The sequence below is a fragment of the Euleptes europaea genome, chromosome 5, assembly GCF_029931775.1.
Source record: "Euleptes europaea isolate rEulEur1 chromosome 5, rEulEur1.hap1, whole genome shotgun sequence".
NCBI lineage: Eukaryota > Metazoa > Chordata > Lepidosauria > Squamata > Sphaerodactylidae > Euleptes > Euleptes europaea.
This window is the reverse complement of record NC_079316.1, coordinates 43,011,833-43,039,721: the sequence shown is the minus strand read 5'-3', so window position 1 is coordinate 43,039,721 and position 27,889 is coordinate 43,011,833. Positions and strand designations below refer to the sequence as shown.

The 27,889-nt window shown below is 41.1% G+C and overlaps 1 protein-coding gene across 2 annotated transcripts in view; it reads right to left on the bottom strand.

Moving 5' to 3' along the window:
* LOC130478010 (glypican-5-like) overlaps positions 1-27,889 on the bottom strand; it is a 525,642-nt gene that overhangs the window by 472,660 nt on the left and 25,093 nt on the right. The window contains exon 2 of one of the 2 annotated variants that reach the window (XM_056850119.1): positions 15,901-16,062. In XM_056850119.1, coding sequence (XP_056706097.1) covers positions 15,901-16,062 — 162 coding nt within the window. Of the gene's footprint in view, positions 1-15,900; positions 16,063-27,889 lie in introns of those variants that run through there. The other variant, XM_056850120.1, reaches the window with a different exon arrangement.

Sequence of the window (27,889 nt, the reverse complement as noted above, 5' to 3'; positions counted from 1 at the left end):
TCAAATTAGGTCCATTCACCTGTTTCAGTAGGTAAAGAACACAAATATTCAAAACAAAAGACAGAAGCAATTCTTAACAGCATTTATTGACCTTGATCACACTGGACCCTTACATAATTTGGTGAATATAGAATGCATATTAAATTAGATGTTTTGGTTGTTGCTAATAAGGGGCGTGAACCTGCATATTACACCCATTATACGGTCACGGTGTGACAACAGCCCATCAGCAGACCTAGAAACTAGGGACTTAAATTTCACACCCTACAAACTTCTTTTGGCTTTTTGCACACTTGTATTGTTATAATTGAAGTTTTGGGGACCTCTTAGAGTTGCCAGGTCACTTCTGGCCACCAGCAGGGGAGGGGGGATAGGATTGCCAGATTCAGGCTGGGAAACGCTAAGAGATTTGGGGATAGAGCCTGGGGAGGACAGGGCCCTCAGTGTAATACAGTGCCATAGAACTCATCCTCCAAAGCATCCATTTTCTCCAGGGGAACTGATCTCTGTATTCTGGAGATTAGCTGTAATTCCGGGGGATCCCCAGGTCCCACCTGGAGGCTTGCATCCCTACTGTAGCCCTCAGTGAGCCTGGAGATGGCATCCATCATTCACTTGGCCTATTCTTTGGGTGGGGGGGTATTATAGATTTGAAGGAACCACCCAAGGAGTGGAACCACTAAGAAACACCCAAGGAGTGGAACCACTAAGATTTGAAGGAAGCACTAAGAAGCAGGTTTATTTCAGTGGTATGTGTGGATTGGTTGTTTCTTTGCTTTCTTTTGCTCCAGTGCTCTCAGTATTACTTTAACAAAGTTACTGGAGAGCTGAGGCCTGAAAAAGTGTAACAGTTACAAAGCAGGTTTCTTGTTCAACTGATTCAGACTCATGCCATGGAACAGAAAGGCTTTTAACTGTTTTTGACAGGAACTGCACCCAAACCTTATCTATCTTCAGAACACCTGAAGTTCCTAATGGATTCCCTTCCTAATAAGCAGACCTAACTCTTCTCCAACTGAAGTCCAACCACCTTCAACTCTTTCCCCTGGTCAGCAGTTAAACTGCCAAACTTCTACTTTTAAAAAAATTCTACCTTTCTGTCCACCATTTAAAAGTGACTGGCTGAGTCTTCTGGATGGGGGAACTTGAAACTGTCCATCACACACTCCATTGGTTATCAATTGGTTTCTGGGTTCAAGTCAAGGTGCTGGTTATAATAACTTACAAAGTCCTTCCTATCTGCAGGCCTGCCTCTCCCAATATGCTCCACTGTGAAAGCTTCACTCATCTGATCAAAGCCTTCTGAAAGCGTCTTTCTGCAACTAGGTTAACATCAACAGCTGCCGTTCTCTATTGTGGCTCCCACCTAGTGGAACAGCCTGCTGCAGAGGTCAGGAAGACTCTCACACTAATTTGTTAAGAAGGGCATTTTTTAAAAAAAGGGAATGTGTGTGTGTGGTAAGTGCTGTCAAGTCACTTCCGACTCATGGTGACCTTATAAATTACTGTCCAAATTGAGAGCTGTGGCTTCCTTTATTGAATCAATCCATCCCTTGGTTCTTGTGGGTTATCCGGGCTGTGTAACCGTGGTCTTGGTATTGGGAGAACAAAAAGACTTGTAAAAGTGGGGGAAATCATGCATAGTTCCAGTGAAGCCACAAAGTAGTCTAGTGGCGATTTCAACACAAACTACCCATGCATAAAAAGACCACAGATGAAAATTTCGAAGAAAAGCGAAATAGGTTCCATAAAGCTAGCAGTTTTTCATGATAGTTCGGTTACCTTCCCACACAGGCCAATAGACATGTCATTGGTTCTTGTAGGTTATCCGGGCTGTGTGACCGTGATCTTGGTATTTTCTTTCCTGACGTTTCGCCAGCAGCTGTGGCAGGCATCTTCAGAGGAGTAACACTGAAGGACAGTGTCTCTCAGTGTCAAGTGTGTAGGAAAAGTAATATATAGTCAGAAAGCGGTTGGGTTGAGCTGAATCATTGTCCTGCAAAAAGTATCAAAGGTAATGTGCTAATCATTGTCCTGCAAGTATCAAGATAATGTGCTAATGAGGGTGTGGTATGTTAATATGGAACCATTGTATCCTGAAGTGATCTGATAATGTGTGCAATCCAAAACTAATCTGCATGGCTATTGTTGACTGTAGTCTTTGTTAGTCTGGAGGTTTTCAGGACAGGAAGCCAAGCCTTATTCATTCTTAAGCTCTCTTCTTTTCTGTTAAAGTTGTGCTGATGTTTATGAATTTCAATGGCTTCTCTGTGCAATCTGACAAAATAGTTGGTAGAATTGTCCAGTCTTTCAATGTCTTGGAATAAGACCCTGTGTCCTGTTTGTGTCAGTCCATGTTCAGCCACTGCTGATTTCTCAGGTTGGCCAAGTCTGCAGTATCTTTCATGTTCTTTTATCCTTGTTTGTATGCTGCGTTTTGTTGTCCTGATGTAAACTTGTCCACAGCTGCAAGGTATACGATATACTCCTGCAGAGGTGAGGGGGTCTCTTTTGTCTTTTGCTGATCATAGCATCTGTTGTATTTTCTTGGTGGGTTTAAACACTGTTTGTAGGTAATGTTTTTTCAAAAGTTTCTCCATCCTATCAGTGACTCCTTTAATAAATGGCAAGAATGCCTTTCCTATGGGAGATTGTTTTTCCTGAGTTTTCTGATTTTTGTTTGGTTTAATGGCCCTTCTGATTTCATTTCTGGAATAGCCGTTTGCTAGCAGTGCGTGATTTAGATGATTAGTTTCTTCCTTGAGAAACTGTGGTTCACAGATCCGTCTTGCACGGTCCATTAATGTTTTGATTATTCCTCTTTTCTGTCAGGGGTGGTGGTTGGAGTTTTTGTGTAAGTAGCGATCTGTGTGAGTTGGTTTCCGGTAGACCTTGTGACCAAACTGAAAGTTTGTTTTACGGATGACAAGGGTATCAAGAAATGGGAGTTTACCCTCAATTTCCTTTTCCATGGTAAACTGAATGTTTGGATGGATATTATTAAGATGGTTTAGAAAGTCCATTAATTTTTCTTCACCATGGCTCCAAATAGTAAAGGTATCATCTATGAACCTGAACCAGACTGTAGGTTTGTAAGGTGCCGATTCTATCCATCCCTTATTGGGTCTTACTCTTTTCCTGCTGCCCTCAACTTTTCCTAGCATGATTGTCTTTTCATAAAGGGAAAGGGAATAGACATTTTAATACTTGTGAAAAGAACTACGCAGTTTTTGCATTGTTTATTGGATGTGCTATACCGTTTTATTGCATTATTTTCTAATTTTGTAAACTGAATTGAATCTGAATCAGAAAGGCATACTATAAATTAAATACATTAATAATGTTGCTTGGGGGTAAATTATAGTTGAGTGAAGTCCCAGCTGTGCACCACAACAGCTGCTTCGGCACAGGAGTAACATTTCCACTGGGGGAAAATTGACAGTGTATGCCAAATAAACTCCTAAGGGGTTCTAAGTGTGCTTTTCTTAAAGTGAAGACTCCGTTCCCCCCAGCCTAAAAGTAGCACTCATAAAAATCTAAAAATCAAGGGACTCCAAATATCTAAGAGATTGACTTAATGGAGACATGTTTTCCCTGAGTGATTCCCACCCCGATTCAGCGAAAGTGATCGTATGTGAGTCCAAATGAGCCCAATAGCTTCAGTTCTGAAGGTAGCAGCTGCCTGACAAATCTGTCTCCTAACCAACTCTCTGTAAGCAACTATCTGCAGAGTAATTGAAAACCAACTTCACATGTACTAAAACAGCTGGGGAGGAGGAGGTAAAATGGAACAGATTAAAAGGACTGGTCACTTCTTTAGGAATGGCAACATTTTGGCACTGGATCTGTGGTGCCTCTGAAAGTCACTCTCACAACAAAAATTGCAACATGGTTGCACCCACATAATTAACTTAAATCCTTCCCATTTTATGATTTTTGTCATGGGAGTGACTGGCAAGTTCGCTCCCATAAGTAAAACCTAACATGGAGAAGTACTGTGACTAGGGTTGTCAACCTCCAGAGATCAGTTCACCTGGAGAAAATGGCCACTTTGGTAATTGCAGTCTATGGCATTGAAGTCCCTCCTCTCCCCAAACCCCGCCCTCCTCAGGCTCCACCCCAAAAACCTCCCACCGGTGGCGAAGAGGGACCTGGCAACCCTAACTGCGACAATATTTGAATAAATTGTATTTATTTATTTGTTTATTATTTCAATTTAATACCCTGCTCTCTCTGGCCTGTTAATTCACTTTCAATATGAATTCTTTTTTTAGAAACGTGGCCCTTTTAATATAAAACAAAAGGAGCTTTGGGAATATTTGAATAGGAAGAAATGGTATCCAGAAGGGTAGTATGAGGACTTTGGTTGCACTGCTCTGTGTGAGAAAAGAATCTGTGCCAAAGGCCTCAGGCTAGGCTTGTGCACAATAGGTCAATAAGGAGAAGAGCTATACTTAGTACCATTACACATGTGGAAAGGCGGGTGGTAACCAGCTCTCTGACTAAGGGGCCTAGCATGTAGGCATCATGACAGTCTATTTTGAAACAGCAGCTTTTGCTCTCTATCACCACACAGCAAGTAATAAAAACCACAGCTGAGATTGCTCGGTTTTTAAATAGCTCATTGATTTTGGAGGCAATCCATTCACCAGCACTGTGCTTGGACCTCATTTGGTAATTAACTACAAACCAGGATGGATATTTTCAATCAAAGCCTGCTTGGTTTTAAACACATCATTGCAAATCAACATGCCTAATCAACTCTTGCCAGCTTATCCCAGAGGTTTTTCTGAGCTGGTTTGTAAAAAAAACACAGAAATAATGTCATTTTATTGGTGCAACTGCACCAAGTAATCCACATTATTCTATTCTAAATCTGAGAGCTGTGTAGTTTAGTGGCTAAAAGAATTATCAGTGATCTGGGATCTGTTCAAAATACACTTCTACAATGGTGCCCTTAAGCAAACAATCTCATTATTCCCATATGTAAGATAGGAGCCAGTAGTGTGCTACCTTGCATGGCTGTTGTAAGGATTACAAGATAATGTATGTGAACATATAGACATAAAGATGCTTTATACTGAATCAGATTACTGGACTATCAGTCTCACTCAGTACTATTACTTCTTACTGGCAGAGGCTGTCCAGAAATTTACACTGAGGTCTTGAGAGCCAGCGTGGTGAAGTGGTAAAGAGCAGTGGACTCTGATCTGGAGAACCAGGTTTGATTCCCCACTACTCCACATGAAGCCATCTTGGTAACCTTGGTCTAGTCACAGCTCTCTTAGAGCTCTCTCAGCCCCACCTACCTCACAGGGTGTCTGTTGTGGGGAGGGAAAGGGAAGGTGATTGTAAGCCGGTTTGATTCTTCCTTAAGTGGTAGAGAAAGTTGGCATATAAAAAACCAACTCCTCTTTTCTTTTTCATATCAACTGTTACCTGATTCTTTTAACTAGAGATGCCAGGATTGAATCTAGGATCTTCAGCATGCAAAGCAGAGGCTCTACCATTGATCCACGGCCCATTCATTGAAGTTCTTTGAACACTGAAAGTATTATGTAAATCTTAAGTATTATTATTAATTGCCATGATGGGCACTTCAGTCTAGGTTGGTGTTCATGCCTGTACAGGTGCATGAGTGTCTATATAAACCCATATTCCATGGGTTATGGATTAGGACTTGAACATGTGGATATAGTCTTTTTACTGCCTATGCTGACAAACTAGACCAGATATCTACTGTGTGTCTAGGAACTCCATGATGAACACCAGTTACCTAGAATATGGGGAGGGGTAGACAAAGAGCCACAGCCTTCTAAATAGACATGCATTTGCACTCATTTTAAACTATAGCCAATGTATGAAAGTGTCAATAATGATCTATAGCAGAACTGCGTCACCTTGTCACCTTGGGGACCCTGATCAGGTGGAAATACAGCACAAAATGTTTAAATAAATAAAACCTCCAAACCCCCCTCCTCCATTAAGACAAAAGCCATCTACACACACATACAGTTTGTTCTTCTGGGTTCCATCTTAAGGTCTATGGAGGCATCTATACAACATGCAGTGCCAGAAAGTAGCATGAACTCTTTGCTTTCTTGTTTGCTGGAAAACTTTGCAGTGGGGATGTATGTTTCATTACAAAACGTTAAAGAAGCATTAAGTTGCGAAGCGCAGAATGCTAAAGGAGGAGCTTTCCTTGCAAATTGCCTTACTGTTTGGAGCATTTTTCATTTAATACCATATCATTACAGTCATCACTAGGAAACTCATGTTTTCTCCTTCCATTAAATGGGACAGGAGAGAAGTGTACCAATGAAAATCCAATTTGTCTCAAACAGCTGAGCTTAAAACAAACCATTTCCTTACATTCCTAATACCTGCTCATTCACTGACTGAGGCCTGGGAGACATTGCAAAGCACCATGTCCTGCCCATCCCCAGGGAAAATAGCAAAAGAATGAATAAATTACCAGCATTGGTATTCTCATTACCTCAAATTACCCTCAACATAAAAATGACAGGAATAGAGCTCACTCTCTCTGGTTCCACACTCAGCACCTGTTGCCACTTCACTCAAAGTGTTTGAAGGGTGCTTTTTCTTTGGTATCTATGAGTAACAAAGGTTTATTATCACACCCTTGACATTGCTTCCAACAACTTTCCACATGTGCACAATCTGAACCCAGTTTTTTTTAAAAAAGTACTTCCTTTTATGGAAGTTTCCTCCATAAAGAATTCTGGCATTGCATAGTGGTGGTGGTGGTGGTGAAGGAGGAGGAGGAGAAGGAGGAGGAGGAGGAGGAGGAGGAGAAGGAGAAGAAGGAGAAGAAGGAGAAGAAGAAGAACTGGTTTTTACATGCTGATTTTCTCTATCCTTAAGGGAGACTGCTTTCAATCACCTTCCCTTTCCTTCCCTTCCCCACAAAAGACAAAAGGTAGGTGGGGCTGAGAGAGCTCTAACAGAGCTGTAACTTGCCCAAGATCACTCAGCTGGCTTCATGTGTAGAAGTGGAGAAACAAATCTAGTTCACCAGATCAGTCGCCGCCGCTCATGTGGAGGAGTGGGGAATCAAACCCAGTTCTCCAGATCAGACTCCACTGCTCCAAACCACCACTCTTGACCACTACACCACACTATAGTGAAGGCTAGGAAGAGGTTCATGGGACACTGTAGAGATATGTAGTGAAAGAGCAACTAATCTAAACAATGAGAATAACCTTTTTTTCCCTTAAATAGAGCCATAGCTACTACATTATATTCACTTACAGACAAAATTCAAAGTTTTGGTTATTAGGTAAAGGCCTAAGAGACTGGGGATGAGGGTGCTGAATGAACCATCTTGCCCCATACAAACCTGCCCAGCAGTTGATATAATCAATAGCAGCCCTGTTGTGCGTAACCCGTTAAACTGAGTGAGCACCAAGAACAGGGACCTTTTATTAGGGCACCTGAACTGTGGCAGACCCTCCCTACAAAGGTTCCCCTGGTACCAGTTCTTCCAAGTTCTAGGCAACAAGGGTAAACATTCCTCTTTTCACAGGCTTTGTGTTGATGGTTACTGATTTTCATAGAATCATAGAGTTGGGACTGGACCACCAGGGTTATCTAGTCCAACCCCCTGCACAATTCAGGAAATTCACAACTGCCTTCTCACCACACCCCCAGTGACCGCTACTCCATGCCCAGAAGAGTTTGGGTTTTGTGACCACTGTTTCAGTCATGCCTTGGTTCTGCTTTTTGTTGCCCTGCATTGTTTGCATTGTTTTATCTCTGGGCTGCAGGATGAAATTACTTTAAAAGATCTTATCAGCTTAATATTATTGCTGGCTTTAATTAGTTAATTTATATATTTATACACCTTTTGTTTCCTGCCTGGGCCCAAAGTGGCTTACAATAGGATGTACACCATATAAATAAACCAGCAGACAAGGAAAAAACAGGACCTGCTCAAGATGTAGTTATTGAAGATACTAGCGGGCTGGTTTGAAGACACAGGCAGTGAGCGAGAGGCTAAGAGGCTCCGCTTGTGCCCAAGGGCTTGTGTCTCTGGCCACAGCCAAGCTCTAGAGAGAGAAAAATCAGTCCTGAACAAAAATGTTAATCAACTGGTAAGATGTTCCTCCTACTTTTTTCCTCCTTGCTATTTTACTATTTTAATGCTGTGATGGTACTATTTATTTTGCTTGCTTTTATTACATTGCTGTTGCTATTATGGTTTTGTGCATTTGAGAAGGGGGGTTATGATTTTGATTACTGCAGGTCTTATTTTATATAGTTAGTATTTATGGGTTGGATCCACCCATCTTTTCCAATCAGTGCTACTCAATTCCTTCTACAGCCCGGGTCCCACATGCCTTTTATCCATTAGGTCCCATGATTCCAAGCTAGGGTTGCCAGGGCTCTCTTCACCACTGGCTGGAGGTTTGGAGGGAGGGGTTTGAGGAGGGGAAGGATTTCAATGCCATACAGTCCAATTGCCAAAGCGGCCATTTTCTACAGGGGAAGTGATCTCTATTGGCTGGAGATCAGTTGTAATAGCAGGAGATCTCCAGCTAGTACCTGGAGGTTGGCAACCCTATTCCAAGCATAGCCTTTTTGGATGACTAAAGAATACCCCTCCTTCTTTTTTTCACCATCTGAAAAAAACTGGATCCAACATCATGTTCTGTATTTTTATTTGAAGCTGCTTTGTGCGGTAGGAGAACAAATATTGTAAACAATAACTAATCCAAACTGGAAAGTTAAGAACACTTGGAACTAACAGAAAACATTCAGATCATGCTGTTATTCTAATTACTGACTGTTTGACTCAGAGCTCAAAAAAGTGAGAATATGGTGGCAGGAAGGGAGTGACTCAGGTAACTCAAGACGCACAGCAGGCCCATTTACCAACGGAGATTTACATTTGGATTTTGCCACCCAAAACGATTGCGCTGATAGGTCTGCCTTTCCACAGGGTGATTTATGGTGTATAACAATTCCTGGGGTGGGGCTAATTTCATTCTATGTTAACACAGTGACTCTTGTTTGCCATTCTACAATCTCTCTCTGGCTGTATCTGCTGAACATAAAAGCCAATTGTTAGCATACAGGCAGGCCGTGAGGTAGACTGAGGAAGGGATAGGAGGCAAATGCTCTTCTTCCCACTACCTGGCAATAGACCATGTCTGCTGTCTTGTTTTAATGCACAATGCAATCAGCATAAATAACATGAGAAAGAGAGAGAGGGGGGGGGCAAACAAGACAGACCAAGATGAGGATGGATAGGAGATCCCTCAGCATCCTTAATTTTATTGAAATGTAGCTGTGGCATTTCTCAGAGAGAAAATAGTCACCCCCTGCTGGGAAGAAGAGACAGGCAGAATATTATCCCCACATAAAGTAGAAAGTATTGGAACCACACAGGGAAAACAGAGATTTGTGCTTTAAAGCAGGTTGAAGTGTGCAAGGAGACAAAGGTCATCTCCTCTTGCTTTTGCATCTAGGGATATACAATTGCTACCTTCAAGAAAGCCATTATGAGCCCAAATATATGAGAGCAGTTTCAACTTTACTTTAATATGTCCCATTCCATGTACCAAGAACACCTTGCCATCAACAAGTAAAAGCAAAATCTATGTGATTGTTTTTAGAATCCAATTGATTTATTGTTTGCCCTTGCAATGGCTTGCACTAATGATGCAAATCTTCATAGAAAATGAAGAGTTCAGCAGCAGCACTAAATCCAACCACATGTATGAAATGGGCCCTAGTCCAAGAACAATATCTGTGCACAGATGTGATGAATTTAATCTAGCCTTATACTAGATACGCAACACTGGCAGCTGTTAAAAAGGTTCTGCTTCTACCCAAGTGTCAAAACTCTTGAAAAGAATGCAGTTTAGAAACTAAGTCTTCATATAGTCAAAATATTTTAAAAAGGTGTTTGTAGGTCCCCATTCTTCTAAGAAATGCATGTCGAACTATTTTAATAGTGGTCTCCTGGCCACCATACTGTGCTTTAAAGTTCAGACCAGGACCAAAGACTTTTCGATCAACATTCTCACGGCACAAGCCTTAAAGTGTTCACTTTAAGAACAGGAAAGAAGAGTATTGCAAGAATAAACTTAACAGGCAACCACGATTAATTACATGAGGTTTTTCCATCCCACAGAGAGGAGGACATCTATTTCTTTATTTAAGATGAAATTCTTGAGATGCCAAGCATAGGGCTTAGATTGTCTCCAACAGGAGAAGCCAAATTAACTGAAGGTTATGCACTGATGAATGTCTCAGAGTCAGAGTAATGTTTACTTTCAAAACCTTGGGCAAGGTTTCATTTTAATTATTGGTGAGCAACACGGGGACTTAGTAAGAGGAATGTTCTGACCATTTCAGACAACTAGCTATTTCATGCACTGGATATTTAACCCGTACTGTACCCAAGGGCTTCAGGCAGGTAGTAACCATTGGAAATATCCGATGCCTATATTCAAGGCAAAGTGATCATGGAAATAATTTTCAAAAAAACTGAAGTTTAAACATTTCAAAATCTGCTGACAAAAGGAAACCCAACTCATCATTAGGCTCAAAACTGGGAACCTACATTTTAAATACGTCTTGCATCAGTTCCAGAAGATACTCAGCCCTGGGTTTGATCTGACCTCTGCAGAAAGACTGGGGAAAGGTAACTGAAAATGTGTCCTGAGTCTCTGCTGCAGGACCCTGATACAGGGAGGCTCTGCTTCAACCCAACCAGTACACATTGCATGACAACTTCTGGCTAAATTGGAAAGTTCTTTTTTATTGTTTCTCCATACTTGTGATGAAACTACAATTATCTTTTCCCCCAATTGTATTAATACAGTAAATACAATTGAAGATTGTATCTCTGAAGATGCCTGCCACAGCTGCTGGCGAAACGTCAGGAAAGAAAATACCAAGACCACAGTCACACAGCCCGGATAACCTACAAGAACCGATGCTCTGACCATGAAAGCCTTAGACAATATTTTGTATTAATAAAATTACATAGAAATGTTGCTGTTAAAATGGATGCCGGTTCTGTATCTGCTGCATAGAAGACACAGATGAAAACAGGGCATTTGCCAGAGAAAATAGGAAGGATGAAAATGACCTTCCTAACCATGCAAAAAATAAGTATTAATAGGGTATCACCCCTTTGGGATGCGGGTTCAGACCATCTTACAGAACAACTGACTACAGGAACTGAGATCATGCAAGGATTTTTTTAAATCAAAAAGCTGTTGCCCTCAATGCCACCTATCAGTAAAAGCTGGACGCCAGTTTTTTCAACACACAAACACACCCCCAATGTCTATAACAGTGAAGACTCTGAGTAAAGTAACCTTCAGGAGATGCAGTGAACACTTGACTGCTAGAACATCCCCCCCTTCAAAAAAAAAATGACTCTAGCAAAAGGGAGTTTGACTTTTTGCAGAAGTGAGCACCACCAAATTCTCCACATGAAAGGAGGCCTCAGTCTGGATCTGTCTGCAGCTTAGGCAAGATCTTTGTAACAGAGATCTATGGGATTCTATACATAGTACAAACCTGAAGCCTTTGTTGAATTAACTCTAGCTGTTCAGATAACAGTATGTGGGCAGGAAGCAGAGACATGAGATATGAAGGGTGGTTTTCCCTCCCTGAGGTAATACAGCTGTGAGTGAATTTCACACACACAATATCAGTAACATTAGGGTTGCCAAGTCCCTCTTTGCAACCAGAGGGATATTTTGGGGGCGGAGCCTGAAGAGGGTGGGGTTTGGGGAGGGGAGGGACTTCAATGCCATAGAGTTAAATTGCCAAAGCGGCCATTTTTCTCCAGGTGAACTGATCTCTATCGGCTGGAGATCAGTTGAATTAGCAGGAGATCTCCTGCTACTACCTGGCAGCTGGCAACCCTAAGTAACATCTTTGCCTCCGATCATATTGGCTATTTGAAAGTTATTACCTATACCTAGGGTTGCAAATTCCAGTTTGGGACATTCCTAGGGACTTGGGGGTGGAGCCTGGAAAGTGTGGCATTTGGGGAAGGGAATGAGATCAGCAGGTATGTGATGCCATACAGTCCATCCTTCGATGTGGCCATTTTCTCCAGGGGAACAGATCTCTGTAGTCTGGAGATCTGTTGTAATTCCAGGAGAACTCCAGGCACCAACTGGAAGTTTGCAACCTACCTATATCCATTCTGGTTCCCTGAGGACTGCAATACCATTGCTACTGCCATATGAGGAAACCTCTGCCCTTTATGACAATAATAGTATTACCTTCAAGACAAAGTGAAGGGCCTCCCCTCATTTTGATATCATGGACATCAAAGTACAGGGTGCTTATTCTTCTGTTTTTCTCATACTTTCTATTACATCATTCCTCTAAGCAGCCTAGGGCACTGTATATCGTTCCTACCTTCATTTTATCCTCATGGTTTGTGAGGAAGGTTAGACTGAGAGTGTATAATTGGCCCACGGTAACTCAGTGAGCTTCACAGCTCAGTGAGGATTTTAATCTGGATCTCTTCATCTTTAGTTCAGCATTCTGATAATTATGCCACACTGTACCTATTAGCATAGGACACAAGAAACCTTGATCACATGACCTTCTGGGATTTTATAATATATATATTATAATATATATAATATATACTATATAATTATACTATACTGTATACTATATATATCTATATCTATATATCTATATATCTATATATCTATATATATATACACACACACACACACACACACACACACACTATATATATAATTATATATATAATTATATATATATATATATATATATATATATATATATATATATATATATATATATATATATATATATATATATATATTATTCATTTGTGTAACAGGCTATGAAATAGGGGGAAATTTCTGCAGCCTCCAGAAGACATTTATGAGAGTGCTAAAAATACATAACTTTGATTTCTCCACCCCAATACCAGACTATATTTCTATTAAAACCCTTAATTCAGCAGCTACAAATCAAACCAAATAAACATTCGGAAATTTTCTCAGATAGCAAGGCTATTCAGAAGGTAACCAAAACACTGAGCAAAAAAATGGGGGGGGGGGGGGAATAAAAGTAATGAAATGAAATATTCTCATTAAAATTAATGCTCTATACAAGTTACAAATAGAAACCCATGAGTGGCCCATTTGTTGCTGAAGATCTAGCATATTGTTCAGATTCTGAATTGCCTAATTTGATATTCAGTCCAGTTTCAATGGTCCCACCAGCACAAGCCTCATGAAAAAGCTAATGGGGCTTATGTCTGCAGCAGAGCAGTTTGAGGCATGCCGCCTTTAATGTTATAATGATGTGACACAACAATAAGGCAACCCAAAGGCAGGGGAAACCAAGGCACCCCTGCTTGAGCAACAGAATGTTTATATAGTGTCATCTGAAGAAAGGGTTTAGAGAGCCTTTTGAAACCTCACACAAACCAAACGAACAAATGAACCTTTGAGGCTTTAAGAAGGCAGAGCTGAAATTCTGGCATGTTCTCACCTCAGGTGGACAAAGCCAGTTTATAACCATTTACAATTCAATAATTTAGATGGCCATTTCTAGAAAATGCTTGTAAATTCAAGCTACTTTGAAATGTCTAGCGACGGATTTCACTCAGTCAAGCAATAAAGCTGCCGGACTGACCTCAGGATCTTACAGGTTAATCTATTCTGACCTTTGCTTTATTCTATAATGATGCTGAAAGATCACTTGAATAACTCACTGTCATTCAACAATGGCTCCATATTTCCCCTTTGGCACAGCAGAGGGCTCAAATGTGACTTGGTGCCAGATTTTCAAGCTATGCGGGATACTAAAAAAAGACTGTTTTCTTCAAAGCTCTTTGTGAAATGAAACAAATTGCCATTCCCCTGCCCCCTCCTAACTCTAAGCAGTTTAAATGCCTAACTGCAAAAGCAAATCTCTACCACCCAAAGTTATGAAAAAATACAATACTGGGAACAAACAATGGGAGAATGCATTTGCTCTCATGTTCTGCTTGTGCGCTTCCTGGGATGGTGAGCCTGGGTAATGTCTGAAGCCTTTACCCAGGACGGTATGCCTGGGTAATGTCCGAAGAGCATTGCAAGTCTGGACATATACAGGTGCCTAGTATTAAGTCAGGCCATTGGTCCTTCTAATTCAGTATTGTCTACTCTGCCTAGCAGTGGATCTCTAGGGCTTCAGGCAGAAAGTTTTTCCCCAAAATGTAACTGATTGGATAATAAGGACTAAATCTCAGACCTTGCATGAGCCAAAAATTCAAAACTCTATCAACAACTCAAAAATTGTCAGAATACAACAACATTTTAAGCCCGTTTTATCAAAAGAAGGTAAATCAACACTTCAATACATCTTAGTTGTGGTTTTTATCCATTTTCTGTTCTGCTCTTCACAAAAGGAGCTCAGGGCTGAATATATTATTCTATCTTCCTCTAATATACCTTCACAACAACCTTGTGAGGTGAGATAGACTGATTGTGATTGGCCCTGAAGTGCCCTGGTTGTCTTATAGAGTCCAATGAAGACAACTACGAGGAGGTTAAAAAGAGCAACAGTTCTTTATTTAGCTAAACACAGACCTGGGGGTGAAATAACCCACAAATAAGATGTGCAGAGTTACTCACCAGAGAAACAAAGGAAAGCCAGTATCATTTATGCATTCGCATGGGGCAGGCCCATGGCTGCTGACAAGCAGATTGATACACAAAAGCACCAATGCACATTAGGTGTCTACTTCACTCTAATTAGCATAACCTATAGATATTGGCCGAAGGCTGTCTCTAAGCAAGTTCTAGGTCTTGTGATCTTAGTAACTAGAAACCACATTCCTAAAGATGAAGGTAATTCAGAGCTCTCTACTGGTGAAAGGCCGTATCAAGCACAGAGAACATGATTTGTTGGTTCATGGCTCCCAGATGCCAACTTCCCCAAAGCTTCCATGTGTGTGCATATGAGTACCTAGTATTTTATACCAGCCCTTATATCTGGGCATTACAACCCAAGTTCATGCAATGAACATTATGGCTGATCAGAGATCTGAATCATGGCCTCCCTAGTTTGACACTCTAACCACACCACCATTTTATTTTTAAAGATACCACTTCGTAGCTGCTCTTGTTTAACATAAAAGCACAGTGCATAACTTAGAGAACAAGCAGATAGCTGTTTAAATATTTATCAATGTATTTCCAGTTATATTTTAAATGACAATTATTATTATCAATGTATATATTCTAATGAAATCTGAATTGTGGAGTCAATTGTACACACTTCTGCTTTACACAGTAAAGACTACCCACTTCTCAAGTATGACCCCTTCTTGATTGAAACACCAGTGCTACTCAATTGGCAAAGGGAAAATATTTTATTCCATTTTGTTTAATAAATTAAAAATGAGCTTATGTCTACATTCTCATGACCTTTGAACCCAGGACAGTATGGAAGGCATATTGTTTATAATTCATTTCTACAGTACAGGCATTACAAACATTTGAATGTAAGTGTGCAAATTTCATGTTCTGAAGCTTGAACATCTCTGCAAGGTATGGATGACAGACTTAAATTGTGATGCTGAGCTTGTAAAACCCACAAGAAATAGATAGTATTGTCTTTAGCGTGTGAAAATAGGCCTGCTATTAGACATGATAACTAAAAGGAACCTCTATGTTCAGAGAGAAGGATAAACAGGGAGGACTGATGTCTTCATGCCCTACTTGCAATCTTCCTGGAAGCAGTATACAGTTGGTCACTGTTGCAATAACCCAGATGACCCATAGCTGACTCATCATAGCATTTTACTTATATCCCTTCATAATTCGTCTTCATAATAAAAAGTTCCTTAATAATTAAATCTATTATTCCTACCTTGAAAAGCTGAGATGTGACCAACGATCATATATTTCAGTTCAAAATTTAGAGTCTGGATGTTCTCCATCCTCTCTCTCCGAACAGCTGCTTGATAGCTTTCTTCCATCTTCTTAGTGCAACATGTTGGTGCTCTGTGCTGGCAGATCTGCAAGTTGGAATCTGTTGCAAGAAAAGGAACCACGGTTACAATACATCCTCAGCAACATCCTCAGCGAATAGCACCAAAGGCGTTTCTTACAAGCAAAGTAATGCCCTCTCAGGATATGCTGGAACAGATACAACTCACAAGGGCAGAAATATTTAAGCCATTTTTGCATCTCAGGTCTCTCTGCTTCTGACTGAGCCTGAATAATAGCTCACACATGGTCAAGATGACATTTGTTTTGTGTGTTTTCTCATCAGTGCCAAGAGAAAAAACGAACTTCCTGACGCATCCTGCATAGGGTTGCCAACTTTTGGTTGGGAAATTCCTGAAGATCTGGGGGAGAGTGGACCGTGGGGAGGGGAGGGTTTGAAGAGGGGAGGGACTTCAGAAGGGTATAACTCCATAGCATCCACCCTCCAAAGCCACCATTTTCTCCAGGGGAACTGATTTCTGTTGTCTGGAGGTCAACTGTAATTCCAGGTGATGTCGAGGCTCCCCTTGGATGCTGGCATTCCTGATTCCTGCAACATGTACTTGAGGGGGGGGGAGCATACAAAAATATTTACACTGGCAAAATTAACCTGTTGATTTCAGTATTCATTAAATTGGTAGTGTGATCACTTATGCGCTTCTCAAAATCGCTCTGACTTCTGGAAACCATTAAAGATGTAAGAGTTATGATATATCTCATAGAATCCTGTACAGAAGACATGATGGGCCTCCTACCCTTGACAATGTCTGGTATGGCAATCTCAGGGGCCACCATTGAAACAGGAGAACTGAGGGCTCCTTCTGCCCCTTTGATGGGCCTTATATCCTACTCCATGTCCTGGGAGCTGTTGAGTCTGCTGATAAGTGGCAAGGCTCCGGGCAGGTGGGAAAAGCCTGACGCAAAACAAAGACACCTCGAGGTAGCTCTACTTGCCACTGAGGCAGGAGAGCCCTCCTTGTGTCTCCCAGTTCTGTGGGTTTATGCAGAACCATTAGCATTGTGCTGGGGGGACGCTTCAGCACTAGCAAAAAACCTCAATGGAAACCACAGAAGTTTTTTTTTTGCAAGTGCTAGAGTATCCCCCCAGCGTGATGCTGAAGGTTCTGCATAAACCACTAGCATCTTGAGAGAAGGAGAGCTGAAGAGGGCTCTCCTGCGTCAGTGGCAAACAGAGCTACCTCGAGGCATCCTTGTTTGGTGGCAGGTAAGCACCCGGCTTGGCGAAGGCATGGGCTTGGGTCTTCCCAGGAGGAGGACCCAGGGCTGGGCCATCTCCTCAGGCTTCCTAGGAGGCTGCTGCCATGAATCGCCTTGTTTCCTCCCCTCCAGTGGCCCTCCCTGCCCATCCCAGAGCCTCGGCGCTGATAAGCTTTTCCCAATCAGCTGTTTGGCAACAAGGCAGGGAGGACGAGATGGCTTTTTTCTCCAGCCAGGGCGGTTGGGGCTGCCCCGAACAAACCCGACTTGATGCCATGACACGAAACCTCCCACCTCACTAAACCGCCCACCCACCAGCTAAGAGTCAGTGGGCAACATGAACAAGAGGCGGTAGATTGCCTGGCATAAGCGGGCAGTTGGGAACCCTACCGCGGCTGTTTTAGCATTCAAACCCCTAAAATACCAGCTTATTGGGGATTTGAGCGCTAAAGCGGCTCTGGCGATGTGGTGCTTCTGGGAGTAAACCGGGAAGTGACATAATCGCATTGTGCGCAGGTGCCTACAATTGCCCCAGCTCCAAAAATCTTCTGCCAATGGAGGTGGGGGCCTTAACTGTACCCTCTCCACAACAGAACCTTAGATCTATGTATATTTGCATCTAGTTCATATGCATTACTTAGTTTCTACATAGTGATTTTGATGCACAGGCCTTTTCCTTTGCATAGAACCTTAAGAGCGTGGATACTGAAGTAAATGTCAACAGAAAGAATTATTTTTTCTCAGCTTCAAGCAACAGAACTCTATTATGTAATCTAGCCCCAAAGGTTCCTATTGCAGCGTGCTGCCCATTCTTTATTATGAAGTAGGATTGCTAGCTCTGGGGTGGGCAATATCTGGAGATTTTGGGGTGGTGCCTGGAGAGGGCAGTGTTTGGGGAGGGTTGGGACCTCAGCATGGTACAATGCCATAGAGTCCACCCTCCAAAGCAGCCATTTTATCCAGGCGAACTGATCTGTGTAGTCTGGAGATCAGTTGTAAAAGCCAGAGATCAACAGGCCCCACCTGGAGGTTGGCAATCCTATCATGAAGACATGACATGCAGGTATTGACATCTACATGTCATGTACTGGATTTGGTGAAAAATCATCTTTTAATTTTTTTTTAAAAAAAGGGGGAAAGCCACTGAGGCCTTAGCAGCAATTGGCTGCTAAAATCCCTTGCCTCATTAATTCCCTGAACACACACACAGTAGGTTGAAGAGCATGTGTAGATCCAGGGCAAAAGGCTTTAAAGATCATTCTTAAACAGAAACAGCACAAATCCCCATAGTGCCAAAGAATACCACACAAAAATACAAAGCATTTAAAGACAAACAGAAAGCGAGCCATGCTCTCACTATGGTACCTTTTAGTCACTGTGATCATCACACTGTGAACTTGGAAGTTTTGCATTCTTCGTTGTTATCTTTGGGGCAGAAAAATCTAAACTAAGCTTTCCGCTTTAAACTTGCCTGGGTGCCTAGAACAGTTACAGATTACTAGTACAATCTTGAAGTCTTCAGCGACTCTTAAAAGAGCATCATAAATTGATGCTGTTAGATGTTAATGCAAAGCATACTCTGACCAAATGAGGCACTGGCATGGGGATGAAGGAAGAACCCACCCAGACTACATGGCAACTAAATGGCACACTGCATTACCACCACAGGGGAATGCATACACAGATTCAAACAGAGCACACCTGTGTGTTCCAGCTTCCCAAACTGCTGGATCAACACAATAGTTGTGCACTTGTACAAATTTTTCCCCCTGCAAATGCTCTCCTCGGGGGCCAAATATGAACTATCCAAAACACAGTCCTGATAGCTTTTAATAAGGAACCTCACGAAGATAAATTTTCCTATGGGAAACCTGATTGCAGAATTTCTGTTATATGCTTGCCACAAATCACACACCCTTCAAACACATACTGATAATGAGGTCAGAAAAATCAAAGGCCTTCACAGCTGCGAGGCAAAGCCACTCAATATAGAACTCATTTGAAAATGACTTTTTTCAAGGCATGCAATAAATGTTTATCAAAATGTTACACCTTTATTAGGAACACTGCAGTGCTGCCATTCTGGGTAAGTCCCAACACCCATCTTGATGTGAGAGCCAGCTGCTCCCCAATCTGTTTTTGTATCACTAAACCTGGTTCCAGCCACCACATAGACAGACAAGGTTCAGCTGAAAAGGCAGGACTGCACTTAATCCAATCACGACAGAGCAGAACAGGCATCCCAGAGAGAAACCTTGCTGCTCCTAGCATCTGGCCACCACTGCATCAGTCAAGAATAGCCAAGAATTCATCAGGTTGCCTTTAGCCACAACCAGAACCTGTTACTTTAGCACTGCTAGGAAGAGCTAACCCCTAACAATGTGCCACCTCTATGTATCTAGCAAAATGCGTAGGCTGCATTTTCTGTGATGAAGGTGGCTTACATAACATCGGATATTTGGCAAACAGCTGAAATTGAGTGGATAGTCAACATCAGCATTCATACAGTAGAACTGGGGGGCGTAATTTGTTTCTTAGGTAAATAATTCATTTTCTGTACATTCATCTGTTTTAAAAATCATTTTACCATTATTGCCTTAAGTTTATCTCACAAATGTTAAACACCTCTCCATTATATAGGGTTGCCATCTCTGGGCTGGGAAATTCCTAGAGAGCCTGGGAAGGAAGGACTAGTGATGAGATGGTGGAGTATATGTCAAAGAGTCCACCCTCCAAAACAGCCGTTTTCTCCAGGGGAACTGACCCCCATAGTCTGGAGACCAGTTGCAATTCCAGAAGATCTTCAGGTCCCACCTGGAGGTTGGCAACCCTACCATTACCAGATACAATATTTTCATAATAATTATTAGTACTTAAGAGGCCAATAAATAGTTTTCTGCCTATCGTATTTGCCCATCAGAGAAGCTAGAATAGATATAGGCCCAGATACCAGAAAATGTAAATTCATTTTGTCAGCAAGATGAATGTTCTGTTTTTCAGTCCTAATGGGCTTTGTCCAGATTAGATTTTTTAAAAGTAGAGAGGAGCAGGCAGAGCAAAATCAAAAGATCAGAAAGGTTTTTGGTGTTCCTTCACCCATTTCTCTCTACCTTTTTAATTTTCTTTATTCTGTTTACCTTAGCAGTGGATAATGACTGGGTCACGGCACTGTGGTGGTGTTACAGACTAGTTTGTTCTTTAAAGTGGCTAAAATTCACCATGGAATAGCATCAAAATAGACCATTTTCCAAGATTTGCAAATCAGGAATAGATGCTGCTCATACTATTGTGGCTGAATTTTTATCTTGTATTTTTGCTATATTGGGTGTGACTAGTGGCAAGATTTATTTCTTAATTCAAAGAGCCTGTTTGTTGCTGTTTTTGTTTGTTTGTGGCACAAGATTTTAGAATACTAACTCAACAATAGTTACATTAGAAAAGGGATCATTAGATGTAATTTGAAGTTGCCCTGAGAGTATGTAAATAGCATGTCTTCTTTTTGTGCTTCTGAATTAATTTCCAAAAAGGGAATTTGCACATTTCCAAGAAGGACTTGCATGAGCGACATATGCTTTCAGAATTTGCACAAGAGGAGTTCAAGATTTTGCTTTGAATATTACCTTGGGGGGCAATAAACAATGATGACACATAAACCATTTGTGCATCCTCTACAGGCACTTTTTAAAGTGTCTGAAGCTACCCAAAGGGTACTTGAAGTACCCAACATATGCTTATTTGTAAATCCCCAAAAAGGAAGCTCCCTAGGTAGCATAGTACCTGTGACCCACTTTTAGAGTTTGAAAGCTTCTCTTAATGAAAACCTAAATTTATCTCCTGAGATATCTCCTCTTTCAAAAATTTCCCTCCTTTTGTCAAGACTTGATTCAACAGTCCCTTGGCCAAAGTCCTTGTCCCCTCATAAAACTCAGCCTAACTACTTGTATCTACAGCTGCAGATGTTCTTCCCCTCTTCCCTTTCCTCTATCAAATTTTAGACTGTAAGCTCCCCAAGCAAGGATGTTATTTTTAATGTTAATCTTAAAAGTGATATGTATCCTGATGATGCTATATCATCTATCTTTCTAAAGAGCAGAGCACTGCCAATGCATCCTCCTCCACTGAATACACGTTAAGTTAATCTCACCCACTTTCCACATTTTTTCATCGTATGATTTGCTTTCTAGACTGTCTAGATTCTTCACAACTCTCCAGTCGAATCCTTTGCAGCACAGTTAAATAAGCGCTTTGGTTGCAAATGAAAATAAATGCAGGGTAATAGTGTTCTCACCAAATCTCAGAAATTTACGGTATTGGCCCTGTGCCATAGAATTATATTGTTGACTCATGTTTTGTTTGCTCTCCACTAAAATCCCTAAATATTTGTGGGAAATGTTACTGTTCACCCAGACATAATCTATATTATATACATGTGTTTTTCCCTCTCTCCCAGAATGTTCTTCCTTGTGTTCTCTTTGCTGGCTCTCTGTTTTTGGCCACAACAGGGTTGAACAGCTGAAATCCTACTGCAGCTGGAGGATCAATTTGAACTGCTACAGAACGCAGCAGCCAGATTATTAACTAGTGACAGCTACAGACAACATAGGCATGCTGCAAACTGTATAGAATCATAGAGTTGGAAGAACCTTACAGGATCAATGCATGATCAGCCTAAAGCATCCCTGAAAAGTGTGGGGGCAAATACATTTTGTTTGATCTCCCTCAATGACATGTGAGGAAAGCTCCCGATTGGTACCTGATGGTGAAGTTTGTCATGAAAGCAGTACTGTGCCAATCAGCTTTCTGCCTGCACATAGCTGCTTGGTCATTGCAGCTGATTTTGTCCAGTTCAAGAATTATATTATCATATCATCTATTGGAAGCAGTAAAATCAATGAAAAGCATTCTTGGTGTCTGTATACAGTCTACTAAACACGAGAAGGGTTTTTTCCCCTTCATCTAATAGACTAGTGAAAAATCACTGAAGTTATGAAGATGACTTACATTGAGTCAGGCAGTGAGTCCGTATAGTCCACTATGGTCTACTCTGGGTGACTGAAACTCTCCAGTGTCTCTGGCAAAAGTGCTCAGCTGCCCAATAACCTTTAACTGAAGGTGCTAGTGATGGAACTCCTACATATAAACTATGCAACTAAGAAGGAGATTACATACTTCTGTTTCACTTGCATTCCATCAATGTTTTAGTCCTGTTCTGATTCATATTTGGGGTTTAAAAAACCTTAAAAACTAAGGTTTCAGTTATGTTATATATTTGGACTGTATACAGACACAAAGCCCCATATCTGAGCTACCATCCAAAAATTCCACAGGTTGTTCCAAAACCTCTGTGGTTTATCCTCTGGAGAGATGAAACATAATCCCATTGCTTTATGGATGCCCTTAAAAGTTTTAGGAGATGGAGATTTATTATACTTCTATGTGAAATACAGACTGTTTTGATTTCCTCAGAGAAGTTATGTCACCTTTTTGTCTGTGTGGGGAGGTTTAGCAAAAGCAATTGTAGAAGTTGATGCTCTCATTGATTTTTTTAAACTTAATATTCTTGTAATTTTCTTTAGTTTATGCAATACTGCAATACTTAGGCCCTTTTCAGATTACCTTTCTAAACTGGATGTCATCCATTGTTGGACCATTTCCAAGTAAAGTGATACAGGGATGGGCGTTTCATGCAGCTCATTTCAATCCATCTATGAGTCATCTCTAAAGCGCTCTGGCCATTTCAAACAGTGCCGCAATTTCCCCCCGTCTTCTCCCACCACACTTTCTTTCTCGGCTTTTTTTTGTTAATGTTCTGAGATTTGCACTATAGGGCTATAGATTTGCACTATAGTGCTGCATTTCTATATCAACTGCACTGGGATGTACAGGGTTGCAAGAGGGCAAAAAAGAATGTGCCATGGTAAAACAGCACACTGGAGCGATTCAAAAGCGGAAGGAAGCACTGAAAATGAAATAAAGCAGTTTTCATTAAAAAAAAGGCTGAGCCCTGCAATGCCAACTGGATGCAAGCAGATTTGTCTGAGCAGGTTAAAAAAAAATCTGTTAGCAGCCAGCGAGCCAAAACGGTTGTGTCTGAATTGACACAAAAAAATCCATTAGGAACTGGTTGCTCAAACCAATTATTTGTTTGTAAACAATCTGGAATCAGAGTAATCAGTGGCCAAATATGGAGAAAACACCAAATTATTCAGGAGCCTGAGAAACAAAGCAGACTGTGAAGAGCTCCACAATACTCTTCAAACTGGATCAGTGTGTGACAGTGGGGCAAGTCTAGTCAGTTCCGTTTCAGTCACCTTTATTGGCATGATAATACATAAGACTCCATACTCGCTCAAAGGCAAGTCTAGTCCAATATAAGTATAAAGTGGCACACACTGGGGCAAACAATACCATAAAATAGAGGTTGATGGCCAGAGGCTCTCACCTCCCTGGTTCCGATCACCAAGGAGGAGACAACTCAGATGTCAGATAAAGGATTCTTTATTGAAGCCAGCGGGAGAAAAGCAGCCGAGCAGGGCTGAAACAGTTCTCCGAATACTTCCACCCAAAGCCCAGGCAGTTATACATTTTTGCATTTCCCATATTGGGAAGCCCTTGTATCTTACACATTCAATTGGCCCATGGGCCTGTTTCCTTGTTCCTTATCATATGCAAGCAGTGACCCCTTTCTTGCATGTGCTTATTGCTGGCCAGGTCTAACTCGTGTCTTTCTCATGCCTGGATGTGTCATCTCTGCTGAGCTGGCTGGGACTTTCCAAGTCCCTTGGTCAGCTTGGTCAGTTGACCCCTAGCTGGGCCTGGGCCTGCCCTCATAGGTCAATAGCATTTGACCTGGTGGTGACTGACCAAGAAAGAGATCTTGGTGGATAGCTCAATGAAAACAATGATTCCATGTGCAGCAACAGTGAAAAAGGCAAATTCTGTGTTAGGATTATAAGGAAAGGGGTTGAAAACAAGACAGCCCATATCATAATGCTCATAATGCTCTATAATGTAATCATATTTGCAATACCATGTACTCTTCTAGTCACAGTATTTCAAAAACGATATTGTCATTCTGGAAATGGTGTAGAAAAGGGAAATCAAAATCATCCAGTAATTTGAATCACCTTTCCTATGAGAAAAGGTCAGAGCTGACTCTACTCATTTTGATGACAAGGGTGTAGCATGGGAGGCTGGGTACCCCCCTTCCGGACGCATGAAGGGGGCCCTGCACCCTCTCACTAGATCTAGTTGGTAGAAGGAGCAGGGTCAGAAGGCTGCTCTTATATAAACAGATACAACAGGAAAGAAACAAAATCCCTGCAATATACAGCACATGTTTGAGTAGGCAGAAATATTTTGGTTTCTGCAGTATTTAGCTAGCCATTAAATACACCCAATGTTTTGCTGGTTTGTAAGGTGTCTTATACATTTGCACCATTTAGCAGGATATTTTGGCTTGGGAGATTGGATGAAGCAGTCATGGAGAACCTTCCAAACCTTCCAAATCCAAGAAAGCTAACTGAAACAACATAGTGCAGCATTTAGAGGCTTGTCCACATGATCAGTTGTCTCCTCACTTTTGTCTTTCCATATGGCCAAATGTCTCTTACAAGGAAGGATCACATATGAGAATATCTAATGAATGGAAGCTAGTTCCTACCGCGGCTCATTTTCCATCTACCATCATAATAGGAATTGCTCCCAAGAAGCTATATCTGTGGAAAGGTTGACTCAAAAATTCTTCCCAAATGAGAATAAAATTGATCTAGTTCAGCACTCTACTTCCAGCCACCAAAACTGATCATCTATTTTTACTATCTGCAGAAATGTTATTATTCATTAAATCCATTCCTGTAGCAAAGGGCTCTCCGGTATCATTAATGCTTCATATAGATCCATAGTTCATATGTATTAAATTCACATTAAATGAAGAAAAGCACCATTTCTACCAGTGTGATGTGAATCAGGCCTTATGCTTCTTTGCCAAAGACCTTGAGAACCGGTCATCCTTTCCAGTAACTCGGCCATATATAATCTGGCATAGAGTTTAAGATTTCGTTTTAAGTTGTCTAAGGCATGATGTGGCAAATTCCAAGCAGATTTTTTTGCTTCATCTCCCCACTTGTAAAACAGAACCTTTTTTTTTTACTCATAGTTAATGAGATACGTTACCAATTGCTTTGAAACTCATTGGCAGAGGCAGAGTAGTTATTCTGTGCATGAAGGTAATATTCGTTTAATTTTCAGGCACTCTTTGAACTTTTATTGGTACATATTGAAATGGGTTTGGCTGGTTCCCTATTTCTTGTCTGTATGTGCTTGCATGCCTGGATGTATTTAAGAGAAAATATACTGGCTGCAGTCTCAGAAAGAGCTCCCTAAGATAATTAACTACCAAAAACCAAAGGAAGTCCAGACTGCACTGGTCCGTGATTGCGTTTCATTGCACGTGGCAGATGGCTTTGAAGAGTGATATCACTGGTGTGGTGCCAGTTCAGCAACTTGTCAAGAAATTCTGCACTGCCAAATACATTACACTAAGACTTTTCCTTCTGCTTTATATTTATGGATGACAACGAATAAGGCTGTGCTCAATTGTTGAAGCTACCATGTCAATGTGAAAAGATAAGACCCATCTCTTTCAGTGGCAAAATGACTGCCAAGGTCCTTGAGCATTATGCCATGAGAATGGATGACTCAAGAGAAAAAAGTACCTGATAAATAAAACTGCTGGCCTTGGATACCGTCATAGCAGTTTATCTTCTGGAATGTGTAAGATTCCTAGACAGATGCTATTTCTTTGCTAGGTCTTACATTAAAGACACGCAATAAATTTCAAGGAGCTCTGGAAAGTCATGACATCACTGGATTCTATAACCTGGTTGCCTTTTGGCACACGCAGGTACTGACTCTTTAAATTGCACAGGGGTTTGTGCGCCATCAGAAATGGACTACAGCTAGATCCAGGTTTTCATCTTGACTATCAATGCATCCCATATAGCATACTTTAGTGTGGCTTTCTCAGGCATTTTATATACAATACAGATAATTTACATGTATCATAACAGCTTGTTAAGTTCTCCTGCCTGTTAAGATTGAGCCAGTTATTAATGATGTGCATAAGACTGTTTCCTATGCACAGCTTTTCGGAGAAGCCTCTTCTTGCAAAATGATTCTATGGGGCACACATCTGCCTCTCCCGAACTCCTTCACACAGGCCTATGTAACATACTCATAATACAGTGACAGCCTCTAAACCACAAATTAACCCATACAGCCATATCTGCATGGTGAAGAATCTACATTTTGTAGCTTCTCAGTGCCACCAATCCAGCTACAGCTGGATTGGAAAGTTTAAGTTACTTATTTGCTGCATTTGTAACTCAGAGCAGCTAACAAAAATTTACAACACAGAGAACTGAAGAACAAAAGCAGTTTAAAGACAGCCAGTCCCGAGCAGAAAATAAAGCAGTCAATAAATCCAAGGAGATAAAAAAATACTACCAAATTATCCTGAAATAAAATTCAAGCTACTTAACAGCAAAAGTCATTAAGAAAAAAGGTGGATCCAGCAATAAGAGCTCAATATTAGAGTCAGCCACATTAAATACTCTCCAGAATAAAACAGGTTTTACAAATCTCCAGAATAGCAGACGTGAGGGACCCAAGAGAGGAGGCCTCCTTGGAGACACTGCTGGAGAAATCCTGTCCCATGTGTCCTCCAATCTCATCTCATTTAACACAGGCATATGAAGCACAACCACAACAGTTTATTTTAAGTTACAGGTAGATTCCCATGGATGTAGGCAGTTCTTCAGATACCATCACCCATGGCAGTTCAGGATTTAAAGGTCAAAACCCAGTTTACACTCTGGCTGCTACATTCTGCCCTACTGAAATTCTGAAGTGTTTTCAATGGCAGCCCCACAGAGCATGTTATAGTAGTTTAATCTGGATGCTACCAAGCCATGTGTATCTTTGGCCAGGCCTTCTCTCTCCACGAACAGCCAGGGCTGGCAAAGCACCTAAACTATAATAAAGTACTCCCGGCCATTCTCCATCAGCTGAAGCAGGAGAACTGCATGTCTGGAGGCAGCATGGTGTAGTAGTTAAGAGTGTCGAACTCTACTCTGGAGAACTAGGTTTGATTCCCCACTCCTCCACATGAAACCTGCTGGGTGACCTCGGCTAGTCACAGTTCTCTCAGAATTCTCTCAGCTCCACCTACCTCACAAGGTGTCCTTGTGGGGAAGGGAAGGCAATTGCAAGCCGCTTTGAGACTTCTTAAGGTAGAACTTTTTTTAGAACCTGAATTTACTAAACTGTAGACTAAGATGAAAATAGCTAAATAATAATTAAAATAAAAACAGATAAAATTAAAGTGTCATTCACAAAAGAAACTATATCATATTCTATGCTGTATGAGGAGAGTTGGAAGTCGGTTTCTGTATTGTTTCATATTTCACTTTTTCTTTTTTTTTCACTTTCTTTTTTGTGTACTTTGTTTCTTTGTATATTTTGGTATATTCTGTAACATTTTGCATACTTCAATAAAACTAATTTAAAAAGAGACTTCTTAAAGTAGAGAAAAGCGGGGCATAAAAACCATCTCTTCCTCTTCTTCTGCATATCTACTGCTTCAGGGGACT